This window comes from Cyanistes caeruleus, chromosome 4 (assembly GCF_971803275.1).
Source record: "Cyanistes caeruleus chromosome 4, bCyaCae1.hap1.1, whole genome shotgun sequence".
Classification (NCBI taxonomy): Eukaryota; Metazoa; Chordata; class Aves; order Passeriformes; family Paridae; genus Cyanistes; species Cyanistes caeruleus.
Window position 1 is genome coordinate 75,188,922 of NC_141704.1, and position 22,455 is coordinate 75,211,376.

General features: G+C 38.0%; 1 protein-coding gene across 5 annotated transcripts in view; it reads left to right on the forward strand.

Moving 5' to 3' along the window:
* The window catches only part of LRP6 (LDL receptor related protein 6), a 119,636-nt gene that overhangs the window by 2,959 nt on the left and 94,222 nt on the right, over positions 1–22,455 (forward strand). For 3 of the 5 annotated variants that reach the window (XM_086885887.1, XM_086885888.1, XM_086885886.1), the window contains exon 2: positions 11,168–11,561. In XM_086885887.1, coding sequence (XP_086742013.1) covers positions 11,168–11,561 — 394 coding nt within the window. Of the gene's footprint in view, positions 1–783; positions 4,780–11,167; positions 11,562–22,455 lie in introns of those variants that run through there. The other 2 variants (XM_086885889.1, XM_086885890.1) reach the window with 1 other exon arrangement.

Sequence of the window (22,455 nt, forward strand, 5' to 3'; positions counted from 1 at the left end):
GCTGGAAGAAGGATGTCGCTGGTCTCTGTTCTGTCCTCTTTGCCCAAGGTTTGATTTGGGAGATTGGGCTTCCACCTCTCTGACCAGCAGTGCTTCTTGAAGCCACTTCCTTAGGGTATTCCAGAGGAGTGGACTTAAGGCTGCTCCCTGGCAACTTTGAGGTGTTCTTCAGGACAGCTGTGAAACCAGAGAGATAATTTTTAGATAACTGACAGCTGCAAAGAGGCAAAAGCAGCGTCATCACATCTGTCAGGATGCTATAGATAACTGTGAAACTGAGGTTTCAACTTTTTAAAAAGTGATAAAGAGAGGTTTCCTACCCCACTGTTCATGGCTTGGTTTCTTCCTGAAATAGCTCTCCAGCCAGCATGCAATTGCTGTTTTGTTTTGGCTTTAAACATTGATCATGCAGGCAGTGCATAAAGCTCTTGCTTGAATAGAAATCTTATAAAGGATATTTGTGCAAACCTACTGAAATTTATAGTCCTCTGTGTTTAGGGTCAGATCAGATAGTGAAGAAATGAAAATGCCTTTTTAGTAATTGGTATTTTAAAACTATGCTTCCCTAGAGTTCAGAAAAGAGTTTGTTTGAATCCATTATTATTGTTGTAATATTGTTACTGTTTTAATTGTTTTTAATCCATTGTTTCTGTTTTCATAAACAGATCCTTGTTTTTTTTTGTGGTTTTTCAAAGACAGATCTATTTGCATGTTGTTTAGAGGAGTTTAATGTTCGAAACTTTGCTAAGCTGTGGTGTGTTCGAAACTTTGCTAAACTTTGATGGTGTGTGCACTTATTTTTCTACCGGAAGTCAGAGAAGGGGATAAGGAATAGGTTTTTGCTCCTGAAGCACTCAGGTTGGAGACCAAATGCGGCGTTTCAGGTGCCATTTCACATTTACATTCAGGTGAAGGGTCTCTTCACCTAGAGACTGTACAATACTATGGCAATAAAACTTGGAAATATATATATATATATTTAAAATAATCATGGTCTGTTTCTTCACTCAAGCTTGAATCAACAGTTTTCCAGTTATGTTTCTTCATTGCATGATTCCTCAGAAATCAGTGTGCCCTTGTCTGCTATTGCCCTCTTTAATATTTTCATAGAATAGTCTAAAATTAGTGTGATCTAAGTTGTTCCAAAATCCACTATTAATTTTATAGTTCTTTCAATTGCATTTCTGTGATATAGTTTAGTTATCTCCAGATTGCTTTTGCTTTTATTTAAAACTGAAAAATTAGGATATAAAAACTTTGATGGCATTTTTTACTCCGTCTTAGAGGTGAGGTAAAGTAGCATTTCTGACAAGATATGGGGAAGTTCTGAAGAAACAGGAAAGTTCTGATCAGAGGTATATGCAGGTAAAAGACTTGTATCCTTCAACATGAGTTATATGAAGATATTCAGGTGGAAAGCTTTGTTCTTGTTTCTCAGCAATACTGGTTAGAGGGGCATGAACTGTATTCACGTTTCTTTTTCCCTAGAGAATTGCTTCAATCTGCATTCTCTGAGTTCTAGGTAAGGAATTTGGCTATGAGGTGTAGAATATGTAGAAGGGTTTTGTTTTGTTTTGTTTTTTCTTAAGGATTGGGCATATAGGAACCTTTTAAGCTCTGTCTTTGGGAGCTGGAGAAATCTGATTCCTTTGGACATCTGTAATCCACCTTTATGATGATGTCGCATTTCAAAAATATCTGCTGCAGTGCTTGTAATATGGGATTTACTTTTTAGTTTAAACTAAGTAGAGTGAAGATATTTTTTCTTCCCTCTGAGGGAGTGGGCTAGGGCAGGAAAACAGAGAAACAGGTCTCAGTTTCTGCTCTGTCACCATGCATATCCTCTGGTAGCCAGTCTGCAGGCTTTAATACTATATTCTTTGTCCCAAATATATTTAACCTCATTAATTTCCTAAGAAATGCTAAATATTTGAGTTGCTTTGCTGGTGGCATCCTCAAAATTTTCTTGTACTTTTTGGGAGGTGTCCATGTTACTATTGTGTGGCACCAGAAATGCAGTTAGAGCTAAAGCTTTATTGCATGCTCCTGCTTCTGTCTGAGCTGGTGGTTCTGCTGTGTCTGGGAGTTGTTTGATTGCCTACTTGCTCAGGTCCTTCTCCAGTTCTCCTGTTGGGGAGCCCTCATGTTTCACCTCACCTGAGAGATTTGGGTAGAATTCAGGTTGACAAGGAATTTCCCTCAGATGGAATTGTACCAGTAAGAGGTGAATGTTGCTTAGAAAGATGCGGAGGGGAATGCAGCTGCCCTGCAGCCTTCAAGGATGGTCTGCTTGTGTTTTCAGTTGGTGCTCCCTGCTTAAAACTGAGCCCTCAGTTTTAAATGAGTTTTAAATGCTGTGGCTCACTAAGGGTGACTGTTGATGTGTGCATATGAGGTTTGGGATGAGCCAGTAGCCAGTGCTTCTACTTCTTCTGTGCCGAGCACTTTGTAGTGATGACTCTTCCAAAGTGTAATTACCATTCAGTGAACGAAGTACATGCTCTCCTAATAACCCTTAGTTTTTCAGCTTACGCATCAGGTGTGGCTTCAAAGTATGTACCACTTGCAGAGGTACAGAATACACAGTGCTCCAAATGAAGAGGCTGTCATTCTTTTCTGGTAATTGTCCAAGGCTTGAAAAGGGAAATCTTTGGATCTTTAATGGATTATACATAAATGCTGGGTATTGACACACTAAATATTAATTAACATTTTCCAATTTATATATTTGCCAGGCAAGCTGACATAGGGAGACTTCATTAAACTCTCTAGATATCCTTGTAGTTTATAAATATTTATGTCAGGACATTCACAATGTGAAAGGCTTGCTATTTGTTCCACATGGGCAAACTTAGAACATAGCGCTTGCATTTGCAACTAGAAATGATCTTGTTGTCATTTCTGCTTTTTGATATGTTCTCTGGTGAAATGGTTATGAAAATAGGGTGGGGATTTTGTCTCATTATTGTCTTGCTGCAGACCTTTCAATTTTCATGTAGTTGGCACAGTTCCCCACTAATTTTGAAATGGAGTCAAACATGTCAGTCTATGAATAGAATGGGAATATTGTTAATACCTTTGTCTGTAATACTTTGTTCTTAATAGACTTATAAGAAATTAACCAGTCAAAGTCTAAGTTAAAAGAAGCAATGCTTTGGTTAGTAAAACTTTGTTTCATTTGCAAAATGTTATAAACTACTTGGAGAAAGAAGCATGTCAGTTTAAAAGATGGAATGTTTCTTGAGCTTCAGTATTTATATGGAGAGAACAATAAGGAACTGTTTTAAATATGAACATACATGGAAAATGGCAACATTCATACAGATTTTTTTAGTGTCTTGTTACAGGATCACATTACCTAAATAGAACTACTCCCTTGTGATATAATCAATGTGGCAATAATGGGATTATAGTTTTAATTCTGTTTATGAGGTCCATGTGTGAGTTTTTGATGTCCAATTTTAAAAGTAATCATATTTGAGACAGAAAAATTTAATCAACTAGCTATATAATTCTGCTTAATCAAAAATTGTTTGTTTTCTTCCCTATGATACCTTTATATTTTTCCCCTTATTCATCCCCTCTCTGCCCAATCTGTTCTCAGAGGAAAAATATAGTTTGTATGTAGTGTGCTTGGGTTTTTTAACTATTAGTGCCTCTAGAACTCCTTAATAACAAAGATTCTCCTCTGTCCATTGTCAGAGAGTTCATGCTTCTAGAAAGTTGCTGATATGTTTGCTGGAATTCTGGAAGTTAAGGATATGTGGAAAGTAATAGAGATTTAAGGTGTCATAGGACTTCAAACTTTGCTTCCTTAGTTATTCTGTCAAAACTCCTGCTTATACTCATAGTATTAGTGTTAATTAAAATATTAACACTTTGAAAATTCAAGAATCCTCTTGTCCACACACAGATGAATAGAGAAAGAATATTAAGAATAATGAGGAGGAATTTGTAGACCTTGTGGTGAGTCTTATTATGTCCATTTAGAAAATGTGGTGATGTTCATATAGCTCAAAAACTTAACTGAAGTTTAGCAGTTACCCTTTTACCCTGTGGGTTATGGTAAAATGAGTAAGATAATTCCAAGTTGCGTGGTTTTGTGTTTATAGGTTTGTTTTTCTTTTGGATTTCTAGAAATGAGTCCCATTCATTATGAAAAAGACAAGGTCATTCACCCTTTCCAAGGGATCCTGCATATATGTGTGTGTGTGTGTTGTTTTTTATGGGGTAGTTTGTTTGATTTTTCTTTTTCCCCTGTGTGTCATTACATCAAATGTAAGCCTTTTGAACATTTGACATTAATAGTGCTGGGATATTAAAATATAAGAGTTAAAAGTATGCTACATTTTTTCACAAAATAAAATGTCCAATAATTCTCAAATTTATTGAAGTATGTGCACATCTTTCCTTACCCATTAAAAACAGTCCCTAACTTTTCATTTGATGAGATTTTTTTTGTGCTAAGTTCTGTGTTCCTGCTTTAAAGCAACTTCCTGATAGTGCTTTAAAAATCCCCAACTTCAAAACAGAATAAATAAGCTGTTTTGTTTGATTTGGTTTTTACTTAGTGAGACAAACTGACACACTTCAATAAATATTTTTTGAGTATCTTTTAGGCTGGTGTGCAACCTTGGATAAATTGTTGGAAAAGTCATCTGAGAGTGCTTCATTGCCTGTGAACTTTTTGTCAGTGTGGAGAAAGGCCTAGTTTATTAGATGTGTGCTGTTGCTGAGGGTGTGAATTCTTTGATCCATGTGGAACTAACAGCAGTCAAGGTAAGGCTTGGGCTGTTGTCATGTACTTGGGTTACACTCCAGCAAAGGAGATGAGTGAGCTGGTAGGAGTGACTGAGAGTAACACTCCCAGGCCATTCCCAACCTCATGTGCACCCTCAAGTGTGAGCTGTTTAGGCTGGAATACATCATGAGCTGCAATTGCTCCAGAGTAGCAGCAAACCTTGGGGAATTCCCACCTTGGCTTGCCAGGGTGTACAAAGTCTTGCGGCCTTTAGCCTTCCTAGAATTTGGGAAATGAGCTCCTGCTGTCACAGCACCACTGTGTCATGTCTTGGCACTCTCCTTCATCATCCACATCTCCTCTCGGATGGACTCAGCTTCAACAGCTTCCTGAGGAATATGATCAAGACTTTTGTTTTGTTTTCTTACTGTTAAAAATGCTGTAGGAAAAGGTGATGCCAGAAGGTGTGAAGGGCAGTGTTTTGTTTAAGTGTGGTCCAGTTGCCTTCCCTGTCATCACAGCACTTAGAGAATACCATCCCTGTTCAGATGTGGAACTCTCATTGGTAGAGCCAAACAAGACTTCTTTCCTCAGGAGAGGTGCTTGCTAACTAACTTTTTCATTAAACAGATTGTGTCGATTTAAACATGGGTGTTGCCAGTAGAACTGGGGAAGTATTGCCAACGTATGTGGAACTGGTATGACTTCATCTGCAGTGCTATGTGTTATTCTGACAACCGTTTGAGAGGCTGTAAGAATGCTGAAGGAAGATTACGAGGACACTTGAGAAAATGAGCTGTATAATGTTGAAGTTCTGCAGACATTAATGTGGATCATGGAAATATTTGATTACACATCCCTAAGGAGCCTTTCTGCTTTCCATAGCCTGCAGTTTGTTTCCAGAAAGTGCCAGGTCACCTTTATTTTGCTGCTGCTCTTTAAGCAGAAGGGTCATGGAAGAAGGTGGTGGTAGTGTTTTATGGCAATGCAGCTGCAAGCTGATGCCTGACCAGGGAGCATCAGCTCTCTGCTCATCCTGTTGTCAGCCAGGTAGATTCAGAGCAGAAAGCTAGAAAAATGTCAGAGCTAAAGTGCTGTGTTCCACCCCCATAAGAGTGCAATCAAAAGAACTTCAGAACAGGGGAATACACGTTACAGAAAGGCGGACAAAGGATCTGTATGACTGTGCTACCTAGCTCTGAGAAGAGCCACACAGTTAATCCTGCTGTATGGCTCTGTTGCCAGTGGGATGATTTGGCAGGTGATGCCTACTATTCAGAAAGTTTTTGCCTGTCATAGGCTGGGACTTCATGGTGTACTTCAGTCATGAGTGCTTTTGCTATAATCTGGCAGGTCTGTTGGCTTTTTTACGCCTGGACCTCATATTTCTATCATTCCCTGAAGCCCTGTTTCTTTTCTTTTTTCCTACTCTAATTCTCATGTCTCCATCCTTCTATCTTTAGTAAGGTAATTTTTTTCCTATTTTTAGCAGGCTAAAAGATGACTTACTGCCTCTGTACTAGCTAGTCCTGCAGGTTGTCTTGATCTCTTCAGCTAGTAACTGGCCAAAGGCCTGAAAACAGTAAAGTTTAGTGCAGAATCCAAATGCTATTATTGCCTAGCTTGGTGTCTTTGCTGTTGCACTGATATGGCTACTAATCTCCTTCGCTGGCCTGCTGCTCCTGTGACCTTTTGAGTTACCATTTGAACAGCCTTTGCATGGCTTTAGCCTGAGGAATATACTTTAGGTTAGCTGAAAAGAGAAAACGTCCTTTCTGCCAAGTTTGGGCTGCCTCATTCTCATTTGCTGAATTCCTGGTTGCCTGCTGTGTCCTGCAAGTATATTTGTGAGAATAAGGAGGCTCTGAGAGTAGACTGCTCTCTGTTCACAGTGAAGGAGGGATGGCAGACACTAGTAAGTCAGTTCATTATTCTTATTTTTAAAAATGTATGGAATTGTGTATTGCATGGAAAAAATTGGGAAAGTGCTGTGACGGAGAACTTGGTGCAAAATCCTGGCCTGTTGCTTGCTGTGCTTAAAACACTTATGTATTTCCTGGTGATTTTATCGTTTGCTTGAAAATATAAACCATCTCTGTGTAAGCTTCTTGAGGCTGGCTCCCTGCTATTTGAAAAAAAACTATGTCAATTTTCAAATTGTCTCTCTTATTTGATACAAGTCTCCCAGGCTTTATTCCCAATACTACCTCAATCTTTTCATTCTTGCTTCTCCAAACTGAGTAGCAAAACTTGAACATTTGCAGAAAATAAATATACAGAATTTCTTAGAAGCATGAGCAGTGATGAAGGAATTTGAAACCCAGGGAGGGAAGGGACAGTCCTCATAACTGACTGCTCTAGAAGCCTTGTGCCAGTCTAAATGTAAGTTTTCCTTACATTCTTGTGTTGGTTCTCTGTGGAACATCTTGGGGATGATTACTGTATTGCATACAAGGAGTTTTCTGTATTGAATGGTTTAAGGGAGGTTGCAATTAATGTTCTTGGCTGGTTTTCTATGTTCATTTACCTGCTTTTCCTTCTCTTGTGAGCTGGATATGAGTACACGTCATTCTGTCAATGCATGTGGAGTCCTTGCTTACTGTGTCTCATCCAGGTCAGCACATATTTAGTACATTTCATCACTGTGTCTCATCTTTTCTCCAGTCCTCATATTTGCTGTCCTCACAGAAGTGTGCTTGGCATTACCAATTCACTTTAGATGCTCAGAGTTCTTCAGCAAGACTTTTAAAAGATGGCGAGTATTCCCTTCCCAACTCAACATCATCCTCCAGTGTGACAGTCTGTGGGGTTTCTTACCTGTGACTTCTATGTGGATATTTCTTCCCACAATGTCAGCAGTTGTTCAGTGGTTTCCAAACTGTGATTCTGTGGCAGGTTGCCACAACGTATCAGTGGCCATCTCTTCTCCGAGTCCTGTTCCTTAACTGGAGGTTCATGAGGAACTGGTTCTAATAATTAGTCAAAGCTGATTCAGTCCTTCCTTCCCATGCTGTGCTAGTGCTTAGATTGATTTGATTTTTCGTCTGAACTGATTCTGGATGATGGCTGGCTAAAAACTGCTTTTTGGCAGGTGGTAGGGAGAGCTTGGTAGCCTTCTGCTGGTTTAGCTTCTTGCATTGTTTTGCCATGGCACAGGACAAGTGCTTGAGCCAGTGCAAAAGAGGGGTCCAAAAAGGGCTGGAAAGGAAGCTGGGGAGAAAGGAGATGGCTGCAGTTTCATCTTGAGCAAATCCAGCAGGCTGCCAGTGGAGGGGGGAGAACTGCTTCCCCTTCCAGCTCCCTGCTGCATGCCTTATGTCAGCTTTGGAGTTCGCTGGAGCAGTTCTTGAGTTGATTCAACTTGCTAACCCAGTCAAACCTTTTGCTGACATAATGGTTTGAATCAGCTTGGGGAGGGGCCCTTAACTGAGGGAAGGGGGAGAACAGCATTGCTGGGGCTTGGAACTGAGAAAAAAGGATTTGGTGGAAATGAGACTAATTGCTTTAGCCAGGCTAAACTCCATGTCAGTGAAAGAATGCGCACCTTGAAGGTATCACTGGTCTTGCCTTACAGCACCCAGAGCTGTCCTGGGTCACTCTAGGTAGAAAGGAGAAGCTGGGAATTTGTGGAAAAGGCCACTGGACCAGTTAAAAAAAGCATGACAAATTCTGACAGCTTATAATTGCCTCTTAAACACCAAAAAGATTAAAAAACCTTTTTAGCTGGTAAAGTGCTTGTTTTATGTTGGTTCATCACTTTGCATCCTGTGAGAGGCAGCATTTTTATGCCTGTAATAGATGCCCTTAAGTCAGATGTACAAAGCAAGACCTGAGTAAATAAGTGTAAGGGAAAGCAGACTTGAGTGTCCTAGGGATTAGCAACTTTCAGTAAGAGAGACAGGAGTTGCAGCCAAGAGAAATACGTGGTGTATGAACTGGAGTTTGGCAGTGGGAAGAAGGATGCTGGTAGAATTCTAGTTGTAAAAGTAAGGCATAAAAGACAATGTTTGGACCTTAATACTGCATGTGCTAAACTTAAGATCTTACCTGAATACTGGAGTTAAGAAACAGTTACAGACTCAGTGACCACTACTGGCAGAAGTTTCTTAACATGTAAATTATTTTTGTTGCTGTTGAAATATGTAAAACCTGAGTTTTGGTAACTTTTGTGTTCTATAAGGAAAGATTTGTTTCTGTTGGTGGGTACTAAAAAAATCTTAGTTTATAGCTAAGCATAGCTTTTACTCTGTATTGGATACTTTAATTAGAAGAATTACCTGCATGTAGGCCTCTCAGGTCATAGAGGACATGGTAATATTCATTACTATTTCTGGTTTTTATTTCCAGGATAGGTGTTTTTATCTTTCAAGAATGTTCTTCTGTTCAATGTATTGTAATTTGCTGCAGTTACACTATATTTTATTATTGTGGCTATAGAAAGAGAAATCAAAACATATAAAGAGTTCAGCTTCTTAAAAAAAAAATATCCGATTTGTATCTTTTTGCCTCATTACAACTTAAACTGCCAAATGGTTGCCCAGCTTTGAAAGGAGACATTCTTGGACTTCTTCCCAGATCATTAGTACAGTTCATAACTACATTATTCAAGAAAGCAGTCTCTTCAGTGTCCTGTGCTTTTGAAGTTGGGACAGGTTGGGATCTTCTGGCACAGTTTAGCTCTTGGCACTGCTGCCTGGGTGAAGTAAATGCAGAGATGACACCCCGTCCAAATGCTGCCTTCAGTAACTTCAGTAACTGGGTTTTATAGCACATTGAAGCCTTCGTGTTTTCTGGGGAGGACTGGAGGTGGAGTGGAACAAACCTGGTTTTTATTATTTTGGTGATGCAGGCTTAATTTCTGAATGTAACAACAAATTGGAAAGCTTAACATGCAAGTTTCAGCCCTCCCTTCTTCTACCTAAAGTTCATCATAAATCAAGTTATATTCAGTGTTTCTAAATTTAGAATGACAGACTAAGCAATTCAGTTTTCTTAAAAACCAGCAAAACTCCCACCATCCTGAAACATATATAGAACTCATTTAATTGCAAGTAGGTGAAGGAACTTTCTTAGTTCTTTCAGTTTCTCCCAATTCAGATGCGACCGTGTCTTTGAGAAATTGTTTTGTGATAAGATAGTGAGGGGAGTAGTCTGATCTTGGAAACCAGCTTTTGAATTTACTGAAGTCTGTTATTATTTCTAATTTCAGTGTGAGTTTGTCATACAGGGAACTGTTCCTCTTTTGGCAGTGTGGCTTTTTGACATTACTGAGCCATGCATAACCTCGGCTCTGTAAATTTTGATCTTTTGGTTAGGACTTCCATCCTGCTGCAAATTTGAAGTGCCCATCTATGCTGAGGAATAAATCTGAACGATCCCTGTGAAATTTGTGGTGACAGATAGAGGAGTATTTATGGATCTAAATGCTTCTGTAGAGCTCTAGTGCTAGAGTTGCTGAGTAAATACAGGGAAAGGTAGAAATCTTTTCTGATATTCGAAGGGTGTCATTGTCTGCCTTATACAAATGTAGTGTTTTTCTGAACCTTTCATTGAAGTAGGAATGAGGCTGGAATTTTCATAATGCCATATATAGTTTGTGGTTAAGGACAATTAAGCAGACATACTACATTTAAGAAACTGTCTTTTTTCATGGTTACTGCTTTACATTAGTCATTTTAGGTGTTGTTATGAAAAATATACAGACTGTGCAAACTGACAGAGTATGCAAATAAAGCACATAAAAGGAAGGTTTTGTGTTAGAGAACTAAGCAGGAATGGTAGAGCTGAGTTTGAAAGAACTGTGTTGTCCATTCCTGTATATTTTTTTCTTCCTGCCTCCTTATACCACCTTCAGCATGCTAAACCAGTATTTATTTGCCTGATGCTATGAAATGAATTTTGTATTTTTATGTACTATACATAAATGTTTGAGATATATAATTTCAGGGAGTATTGACATGCAGATTGCTCTGATAGCTTGATGTGAATTATACTTCTATAGAGGTGGGGTGTATATTACTAAATTCTATCAAGAAAATCCATTCTCAGGTGAGCCAGTACTGAGTGCTTAGAAAACTGCTTTGCTCTTGTCTTTCTGATCCTTCTCTATAGAGCAATGTAATTTGGGCAATTTCAAACCTCCATTTTTTTTGTTCTCTCCCTTCTTCTTTAATGTTATTTTAATAATGCACAACCCAGAAGAGTGAGCTGCCCATTACAAAGACTTATAATCAAGTTGAAAAGCTTTAAGCTGGTGCTTCTTATTCAAACTTCAAAATGTCTCCCCAGTACTTCTTATTTTTGTAAAGAGTATTTAATCAGTAGCTACTGATGGCCTGATGCACCATCATAGTGCAAGTTATGCTTGATATGAGTGATGGTATCACATCTGTCTGTCTGTCTCCCCTGTTTCTGTCCTGTGTGCAGCCGCTCCGCTACTTCTGTACGCGAACCGCCGGGATCTGCGGCTGGTGGATGCTGCCCATGGCAAGGAGAACGCCACAGTGATTGTTGGGGGCCTGGAGGACGCGGCTGCAGTGGACTTTGTGTTCCTCAAGGGCTTGATTTACTGGAGTGATGTCAGCGAGGAAGCCATCAAACGGACAGAGTTCAATAAATCTGGGAGTGTACAAAATGTGGTCGTTTCTGGACTTCTGTCGCCCGACGGGCTGGCCTGTGACTGGCTGGGGGAGAAGTTGTACTGGACAGATTCAGAAACAAATCGGATTGAGGTTTCTAACTTAGATGGATCACTGAGGAAAGTTTTGTTTTGGCAAGAATTGGATCAACCCAGAGCAATTGCCTTAGATCCTGCAAGAGGGTAAGTCTTTTTAAAAATAGTTACAAATACCAAAATTTGTACTGTTTCTTGTTTGTTGAATGATTTCAAATGCTGTTGTCAAAGTTATCCTGAGCCATTTTGCATCATTTGTTTGTCTTTCTATTGGTGTGATTTGCAGACTTCTGAAATTCCATTCATGTTGGTTTGTGAACATCAAATCATCAGGAATCATCAGACTTTAAAAGACAGTGCTAGAAACTTAGTTTGGCTGTAGTGCAAAAAATTAGCAGAAGTGGAGAAGTTCTAACCGAAAACCTAATACAATCTGCTTTCCTCAAAAGGCTGTGTCAGCTGCCTGTGGACAGATAGACTTGTGCCTCTGAAGTGTCAGGAAATTAATTTTTTTGGAGCTCTTTTCATTGTTGATATTCATGCTATATTGAAGCATCTAAAGAAATGGGAGAAGTCAACATACTGTATTAATAACAACTTGAGATGCGTTTTGAAGTTTAATCAGAAAATTTACAAGAGATGTTCCTTTCCCCAACCCCGGGGAAACTCCTGTTTTAAAAAATCCTGTGTTTTTGTCCCAGCTCCTTTTAGAACTGATGTTATTTTCTCAGCTCCTGTTTGAGTCCCTGGGTGTGGCTCTTTTTGCTCTGTTCTTGGGACAAAGCAGTGTTTGCCAGCAATGGAAAATTCAATGGTGTTTTGCTGATGTTACATAAATGGCTGGCTTGAGGTTACTCCAAAGTCATCTGTGACAAAGTGTTTGGGAGAGCCTAAGTGGAATACTACTGGAATATCCTTGATCCTGTGGAACCTTTTGAAAAGATTTTATATGTGTTGTATAGAACTTGTTTTCACTATATATTTTTTTCCCTCAACAAGCAAGGAAGTTAATCTATTGTACTGCCATTTCATATATGTTTTTCAGCCAACTCTTTTTTGGGGGGGGGGGGGAAAATTAGTGCCTTGTTTCTTTGGAAAGATGAGGGTTGTGTATCACTGCTTGCCACTTCTTTGCATTATAATTTTTGTTTGGCTTTTTTCCTCCAAAAGAAGAAAATCTCTGCAAAACATGACTTCTTTCCTGAACTTCATAGAAATACTGTATCTTGAATATTTTCTTCTACAGTTTCAATAGTCTTTTGACAATTTATATACAGAAAATATGTTTATTTTCCAGTACCTATATTTCAAGTTTTGGAAGCAACTAAAGTATGGATGTATGCTTTTCCCATGTATTTGCAACTTGTAAATAGAAGGCAATGATAGTGTTATTTTTTTTTATTAGATTCTAAAACCCTTTAAGAGTGTAAGGAAACTGTAATGTTCATGCCTTTTCTACCCACCACCCTAAAAGTGAGAGAAAAAGGAAGGAAACACACATTTAAAATGGCTTTGATTTGGCTTATACAGAGAGAATGAGATTCTTGTTGGTTAGGAGTAAAGCTCTGTTGTGAAGCCAGTTGGTCTTTTTCTTGAATAGTGTTTGTATTTTCTGAATATGCACACTAATATGCTCAGCAATCCCAACTCAGTGTTTGCATACTTTTTACTCTTTCTTAATAGTTTACACCAAGAGGAAAATACAGGAAGAAAAATGAAATAGGTCAAAAGTAAAGCAAACCTGTAAATTTTTCCGTACTGATGATCTGTTAAAGCAGTAGGAGTAAGTGCTCCTGAAACTATGCTGAAATTTAAAACAAAACAACTCAAGCAATAAAAAGCAAAAACCCTTCCCAAACCCAAACAAAACGCCTCTTAATAAAAAAAAAAATAAAATTCCTCCAACAACTGTAATTTAAGGACAGAATATTTTCTTCAGAATTTTTGAATAGGTTGCTTTCTAAGTTGTTATATGAAGGCTATGTTTTAGGAAGGTAATACAGCAGTATATATCCACTTTCTGGTTTACCATATTGCAGTTGCAAATACTGTAGTTTTCATATGCAGTTTTATAGCAAAAAAGCTTTCAGCTTTTAATAAATTTGGTTGCAATTCAGAACAGCCTCCAAGGCTTGAGATATAGGTGGAAGGGTGACGTGAGCACAGATATGTAAATTTAAAAAGATAAATAATTCCCCAAACTCTTCCTGTATGGATGCTTCTTTCACTAATATTTACAAATTTTTCAACCCTGTAATTGTCTTTTGGTTTCAAGATGTTGCCTGGCAAATAGTGGTAGGAGTAAGCCATAAAACATTTTAAGAGCAGTTGATAAAATCTGAAACCTGGAAAAGCAAGAAGAAACCCTTCACATTTTCCTGTAGCACATCCTATTGTGCTCAGATGATGTTTGTTTCAGATACAATTTTCTAAACTTGCAATTCATGAAAATAAATAATTTAGCAGCAAAATTTACACTAAGGTCCTTTTTACCAATAAGTTCAGTTTTTCATCAAAGTTAAATTGTGAAAAATAGTTTATCTTAATTAGCATGCATCAAGTGTTTCATGAGAAAGCTGTTTTAAGTCCTAAACTACTAGTCTTTTCTGGAGTTGGATGTATATTTATTAAATGCATCTCTCTTGCTGAAAACATGAGAATACATACTTGGAAATTAAACGTTAACTGTATAAACTAGCAGAGATATATAATGATGAATAATGCATTTTCTTGGAAGTGTCTCTCAAAGTGAAATTTAGTAAAATTTAAATGTTTCACCAGTGCTCTGGTCTTTCTCACAACTGCTTCTGTAGGATACTCCAGGGTTTTGAAGGTCATTGCTTGATGCTATTGTGATGCATTGGAGGAATGTCATTGGGCTCTTTCTGAGCACATTACAGAAACAGTTGAGGCATTAAAGAATAAGTGGTTTGGGCAGTCTTTACTTCACTGCCAAAACCATCAGGTGATCATGTGTGAGGTTCTATGTGTAACTGAGATACTGGGGTAGAAGTTAAACTTGGTTCCTATGTCTTATTAGTAATAATAAATGCAATGGATTTACTAATGTAAAGTATTTCTTATTTGATAACTGAGGCACAGCAGCCAAGTTTGGGTTTTTTTTTTTACTTACTGTAGGAAAGCATTAAAATCTGAAACGTCTATATTTTTCTTACTGGCCATCTCCCATGTACATCCTGAGGTTTGAGCTTCTCATTGCTCATATTCATACACTACTACTTAGTTGTTTCACTCATCTTGATAATTAATAAAATACTTTGTGTGTAGCAGGAGAGCGAAGGGCCCCCGAGATGAAGGTGAGGGGAATGGGGTGTTTGTTCAGTCTGCTGCTGAAGTGAATTGGCAGGTTCCAGGAAGGCTCCTTTGTCCTATCCATCCTTTCTAGAACTGTTTATTCCTGACTGGTGTTAAACATGAGACCCTTTTTAATAAGATCTGAAGCTGGGGATAACACTGACAGTTTAATGGTGACTTTTTGCTAGGAGAAGACCAGGTGTTAGATCACCAAGTGCAGGAGAGCACTGTATTTAAGAACAGCTCACATGAAAGTTAAGTAAGTGGAAAAGAGATTTTTCTGCTTCAGCACTCAAGATGAAAAAAAAAGGCTTATCCAGATGCCTGAGCAAGTACAGCTTTAAAGTGCAGTAATGTATATTTGTACTGCTGTTTTCTTGTGTTTTGGTTTTTTTTGTTGTTGAGGGGTTGGTATGTTTGTTTATTTTTGGTTTTTAATTTGTACAGACTTTTTGTCCTTATGGTAAAGACTTCATTATCATAGTTTCAATTCCCCAAAAATTACCCTATAGACAACTGGATCAGATTTCTTCATAAGGAGCACTATCAGAATGAACTGGCTCAGTTTTCTGAACTGGCCAGTTCTATCAGAACTCTCTTCTATGTGTATTGTTTACCACAAAGGGAATTTTAAGTGCCTCCTAGAAGTGGTGACTAATTGCTTGCTTTTCAGGACATGTTTTAAATCAAGTGACTATATAGAGTTACCTTAATTGTTAAGGTCTTGTAAAACTTTAGGGTTGTAAAGGGTTTTGGTTAATGAATGGAATTAGAGTACAAAGAGCTACAACGCTTTTTATGGCAGCTGAAGTTGATTTCTGGCTGAAGTACTTTGAATGTTGGGGAAGATCTTCAGGTTTAATGGGTACCCCTCCCCCAGCAGACTTGCATTTTTTTTCATGCAAAATTTTGCAGGGAACACATACTTTATGGACCTACTTCTTTTGGTTTTTTGAAAGTTGAAAACTGGTGTCTGACTATGTCAAGCACAAAAGCAACTGTAGTACAGGCCTTACATCTGCACATTGCAACAAAATTGTGGAAAGTGGTAGTACTTTTGCCGAACTGTAGATGTTGTACAACAGAATAAGAAAAGGGAAATGGATAGCTCTAATAACAGTTACAGTACCTTTGATTTTGGGAAAAAACATTTTAAAAATAAAAAAAAATCAGAATTTCCCAGTAAATTCACTTGTACAGTATATTTTTGTTTTCAGGCAAGTTAACATTATATAAAATAGCACTTTGGGTGTAAATTCCCAAAATAATGCAAGTAAGTGAAGGCTTTGCTTTATACCTTCTCCTGTTTGATGCCACCTCTCCTATGAGCAGATAATTTCCGATTGGAAATCTTTCTGCTGCACCTCTGCTGACAGTAATGTTACGCAGGTGACAGATCAGTGTACTCAGCTGATTGTTTGTTCTATAGCCTGGCCTGTGTACTAAGGAGGTAATTTTGAGGTTTTATAGGTGACATGTGGACAAGTGATATGAAATCTGCAGACTCCTGTCTGCGCAGATTATGGCACAGAGATTTATAAGGTGTATTTCATCTTTCTCCACCTAAGGAGACTCTGTTGATCAGATAATGTTGATTGCAAATACATCACTAAATTCGGGTAATAACTAGGATATTAAACAAACTGCAAGGTTCATTGCTTAAAGATTGGAACAGTATTGCAGAGGTTGTCCTGATGAAAGTGCACCAGGAGTGGCCTACCTTGTCTCTTGGGGCTGCATGTGACTCTGGGAAGATCTAAAATGAATCTCTGCTGTCGCTGGTAGCTGGGTGATCCTTGCACAGGCACTGCTGGTTGACCTGAATCTCCAGGCATGGCCTTTCAAAGCAGAAAAGGTTGCCTAGGCCAGGATTATACTGCTTGATTCAAAAGCCAGCAGGGTGCAATGCTTCATCCTGCAAGAGCCTGGCAGAGCATCTGGAATGTCCTTGCTAACTCCTGTCCCAGAACTACTACAGTTTCCTTTGCTTCTCAAGTATAAGCAGTTATTTTGGAGTTTGGCTCTTGGTCTTATGAAGGTCTTTGTGGGAACAAGATCAGACACTATTCATTTACTGTAATAGCCTTGAATTTTAACTCTATGGGGTTGCTTGTTTTTCTTCAGGGCTTTTTTGCTTAGTTTGAATCTCATTGACAGGCAAAACTTTGCAAAGATTGTTTGAGATTGATCGTATATGGTTCATATGATGCTAGTTTCTAGTCCTATGCTAGAATTTTTTCATGCTGGATAGATGCAGAAATTGTAAAGGAGTCATTTTATTGCACAGCTCAAAATGTTAGTTTCTTCCTCATCATCTCTTTTCGCCTCATGTGAAGGAGGAGGTGAAGGAAGGTAACCAGAAACCCACATATTTAAAACAGTGAGGACTTGGAGAAGTGACCTCTCTTGTAAATCTTGCTATGCTGGTTTTAGATGTTACTGCCACTGTCTGCCTGTCCTCACCCTACTGCCAGAGGTTGCCAGGAGCTCAGAGGAACATGCTTGCTATTATATTTTCTTCATTTTGCAGTTGTTTTACCTAGTTTTTTCCTTGTGGGAGGAGAAGGGAGAGATTTGGCTTGCTAGAAATCAATGTAGAGTGCACAGAATAGATTAGTGCAGGAGAAATATTGTTCTTATAGACTCTTATAACAAACTTATAGATGCTTTTAGCTGTAGGCAACTTTGAAAATAGTCTGACATCCCCATCTCCTTCATTCAGTTCTTGGGCTAGAAAACAAGACTGTAGAGAAGATCAGTTGAGGGTTCCACTTTCCCTCCCTGCAAACCTTCCTGTGAGTGTCAGTAGTGTCTTGCAGCACTGTAAAGTTTGTCAGAACATTTCAGTTCTTTGGCTTTTTTTTTTTAATTTATCTTCAGTTTCAGACTTCTTTGGGTGAGACATGTAAATATGATATGCAAAATGATAGTCTATTGACAATTTAAGGTAACTTTCAAGAGTATCATTTGTCCTGTCCTTTAACAGGTCAGTGCTGCAGTGATAAAGGTTACAGGAATTAGTTAATTTCATGCAACTTGCTGTAAAGTTTCCATGTATCAAAGTATACTTCAGATTTGTATGCAGTGTTTATTTAGTTAGAACTAAGAATTTAAAGTGAGGTAGTAATTTCTGCTTTGCATGAATAACTGGTGACGAGTCTTTGGGCAGGCTTCTGTATCTGCATTTTCAGTCCCTGTAATATAATTTAGCATCCAAGTCTAGACTATGAAGATCTGTTGTATTTACAAAAAGAAAAATCATGATTTGAAGTTTCTGTTAGGCATTATGTTAATTAAATTTTCTTCATACACTTAAAAAACAAAAATAGTCCTAAGATAACTTTTAATAATTTAACAGAAACTCAAAGGGACCATATTAATTTGCAGCAGAGAGTTATAATCTGATTAATTGTTCATTCTGTGTTCTTGCTTGAGAAGTCCAAAGTAGCATTGCTTGTTAAGGAAGCAGAGAGGCTTTAAAGGAAAATCCATGCAGTTTCTGGGGAAGGGGCCAGAGTAAAAAAAACAAACAAAGAAAACAAAAAAAACCCCACTGTACAAATAATCCTTCTCTCCCCCAAATGTAACTTAGATAATTTGGAAGTGTTTATCAGGAAATCATAACTTCAGAATTCATGACAGCTATTAAGACTTGTTGCAGGGAGCGTGTGATTGCTTACTAAAAGCATTGCAGCTGACTGAGCTTAATAATCACAAGGAATTACTTAAATAATTCATCTTGGAGAAAGGTTTTGTTTGTAATCTCTTTGCTATCTCAAGGCAAGACATATAGAGGAGATTTTTTCAGAAATTATGATGAGCCTTGCAGACTGTGGTTGTTAAGGCAGGTCTGCACCAGAAGACAAAATTAGCCTTTAGTGATTACAGCTCATTGCAGTGTGGTTTAAAACTTTCTTTCAGAATCCTGCAACCATCTTCTTGCCTTTCTTGATGAGCTTCAGTGCTACAAACACACTTTCTGCCCCAAGATGAAATTATACTCACAGGTCTTGCTGTGATGTATCAGCCAACACACCTGTACAACTGACAGGCAATAGTAGCTGTGTAGACCCAGCCTGAGTCACGGTTGGGTCAGAGGAGTGTGGTGGTGTCTGGCCTTTTCACAGGGTGCACAGATGGAAGAAATCTTACATTTCCTTCATTTAAAATCAAAGTGGGGCTGGTTGGTTGTGGATTGGGTGTGTCCTCCATCTGTGTTTTGGGGAGTTACTGAAATGTGTTCATTTTAGAGTGTAAAGTTTGGTCCAAACTTTAGAACAAAGGTTTCAGTCTGTGCTGTAGAAAGTGGAGCAGAAAGTTTCCTTTGTTCCTCTGGAGGACAATAATAATAGGACTTATGTTTTTGACAAAAAGAGAGATTCATTTATGGCTTATTTCTTGAAGAAAGCTGATAAATTCCTTTGCTAGCATGATTTGAAACAGACTGATAATATTCTTTAACTAAACTATGGATTAAGTTTGTTTAAAAAATGAAAATCAGAGGACTCAGCTGTATGAAATTTTGGCATGATTAATAAGAAAAAAGTCTATAGAAAAACCATCTTTGGCTGCATTCCTGGAAAAAAATAAGTCTATCCCTGTGGAAAATGAAAGTGTTTCAGTTCCGACATCTTTGTAGAATGGTCAGATAAAATGTCACAGGATAGCAGATGTAGCTTTTACAGTGCAGCCAGTGAGAAAGGAGGACATACCAGGGACAAATGTTAAGGTGGCCTAATAAAATACCTAAATAAGCATTTTGAGAACTTGTTTAGTGACCCTGGGACACAGGAGCAGGTTAGACTTGGCTCACATCACAGTGTTGGAGTTGTTAGTTGAGCGTATATATGAACCAGTACTATTTTATCATTTTAGAATCTGTGTATATATGTCCTGAAAATGTGCTGAACAAAGCAAAAGTTAGTGTTTTGGATTACTGCTTGACACTTGGAGAAAGAAACTACTCCTTTTAACTCTTTGTTGTGTAACTGTGGCATAAGTTGTGAGTTTCTAGTTAGTCTGTTTCTTTCATAGTGGATTCCCCTTTCCAGGTTGCTCTCAAAACATCTGGCCCAGTTGTGGGTGTTCTGTAATAAAGGAAAGTAATAGGAAAAACCTGAGCCTTGTCAGTGGGAGCAGAATCACTTCAGATGGGCCAGTGATGATGTTCCATGGTATTGCTCTAGATTTTAAACCATGTACTTTAAATGCATATGTGTGGGTGAGACTGTATATGTAATATATGTTTGTGGTGTCTGTGTCTAGTTAATTGTATCTCATACTTGAAACAGTGAAACAGTCTAATTGTGTTGTACATTAAAACCTAAAATCCAAAGAAACTGACAAAACATCTCCATCCCACCCCCCAAAAAACCCCAACCAAAAGACCAAACACAAACAGCAAACTTCAAGTGCCCATAAATATGGAACCCTTCTTTCCCCCTTGAACTGATGAGTAGAAATATAAAGAATAGTAACACATTTTCTGGACCTTAATGGTTTAATTAGAATCCTTCTAATACCAGTCTCCTGAAAAAAAAAAAAAAAAAAAAAAAGTCAGCACTCTGGGCCTCTCTCTTCCACCCTCCTCCGCAGCCTCCTTTCTTTCCCCAGGGTTGTTTAACACATACTTTACATTTTCATTTCTCATTTTCATTTCTCATGGGAACCAGGTCATTTCTCACTTTTACATCTTAATTTCATGTTTCAGCATAAAGTATTAGTTGTATTAAGTTTTCTCTGTCACTTAAAGCAAGAAGTACTAAAGACAGGAAATTATGCAGCTAAGAGCACTATTAAAGCTAAGAACTTTTTCCTAAATAAATCTGAGTTAAGTATGAAACTTATTTTTCTTATTCAAAGGATAAGTAAGATCTCTGCTCTAGCCCATTGTTTAAAAATTCCCTTAAAATTCAAGAAAAATGTCTTGCAGATTAAGCTTGTGTGATTCTTTTGCTGTGTATTGTAGTGAAGCATATAAATGTCTTTAATTCTCAAGTAGAAACAGATTCTTATTATAAACAAGATGTTTGTCATAGAATAAAACCGTGCCTTATATCATGGTCTAAACTCCAGGTTAAATTCTGGCAAACTCACTCTTGTACTAAAAGATACTATTTAGATATTTCTATGATTTTTCAGCATGCATTTTTCTTCTATATGCTAAAAAATTTGTTTCTGTGAAGGACATGTTTAGATCTGGTTATAACCCTGGTTAGCCTGGCATAAAAATTAACTGAGGGAGGGAAATTACTCAAGAGGAATATATGATTTATAAAGTAGAGGAATTGTAAGAACATCCTGGAAGAACTTTCAGATGTGTAAAACAAAACCTGCCTATTTCTTACTGTGAACACTTGAAATGTGATGGAGCTTGAGCAGTTGTTAACAGTGCAGAGCTGTCTGGTTTTATTTTCCCTGCTTATGTTACTAAAATGGTGCTTCACCTGATCATGAGCTGTTACACAAATGCTCTGTTAGCTGTATAAAAAGTACAGGTTATGCTGTACTTTTACCGTGCCTTCCTGATTAAACAATTTGTTGTTTTATTGCAATAGGGTGACATGCTATTTTAATCAGTATTTTATAATGTGCTTTATTGTGGCCAGCAGTGGTAGCTGGAGGTTCTGACAGCATTTCTGTTGTCCTCTCTCTACACATGTGTAAAGACAGTCTTTTGACTGACCAGAAGGATCGCTGAACGTAGTGTCCAAGCCAGCCTTCAGTGCTGAGCTGGCAGGCATAGGATGGCTTGGCCAACTAGTCAATACTGTAACCAGAGTTTTGTTTTAGTAAAGGTCTGATTGCTGCTCATAACCACTAAAAGATTTAGCATTAAATAAATTATATAGTCCTAATCAACATTTTATAACTACAAAACCAAATTTGGATTTAAATGGTGGATGCTATGAAAGCATGAAAGGACAATGTGTTCTTGAGGTTTGACAGAAATTTGTTACTTAACTTGAGAAGAATTATCTCCTTGCATAAAATTGTTCTTCTATTTAAATAAATGAGACTTGGAAAACTGAGTTCCTAAACTGAGGCAAATGAGACTTGAAAATTTGAGTCCATAATATAAATGTATTTATTTTAATGTAATTAAAAATGGTGATCTTTCATCAGCTTTTGTAACCAGAACATTTTACCCACTATTTAAGTAGACAAAGGGCAACCTTGCTGATAGCCATGAAATATAAGCAGGTTCTCCTTGCTTCCAGTCACAAGTTTCCCTATCTGGGGCAAATTCTCATAAAACTGTGGCCTTATTGTTGCAAGTCCTGTCTTCTCTGTATCCCCCTTCAGAATAAAATGTCTGCTATCAACTGGTCACACACAGATAATTAGCTTATGAAAGTTAAAAAAGGAAAATTCAGAATATGGAGGACTTCACTGTGTCAGCAGTTTCAAATGTCCACCAGGACACATCTGAAATAGAGTCAAGCAGTGGCTGGAAGAGGCTCGGTAATTTTTGTGTTTTGGTAGGCTTTATGGTCATCCATTAAGAGATAGTCTTCTTCTTTTCTCCAGTGTTAATAGGATTCCAGATGTCAAAGGGCCATCCGTGCAACAGTGTCACAGTATAGTCACAGTACAGCTGACCTAGACTAGACAAAGTAAATCTGACCATAACACAAATCAAATTTGGCCAGCCCCATCCAAGCTGAGAAGTAAGCACAGCACTGGCCAGGAAGCTAGGCAGGGAGAGAGATCTCATCCAATGGCT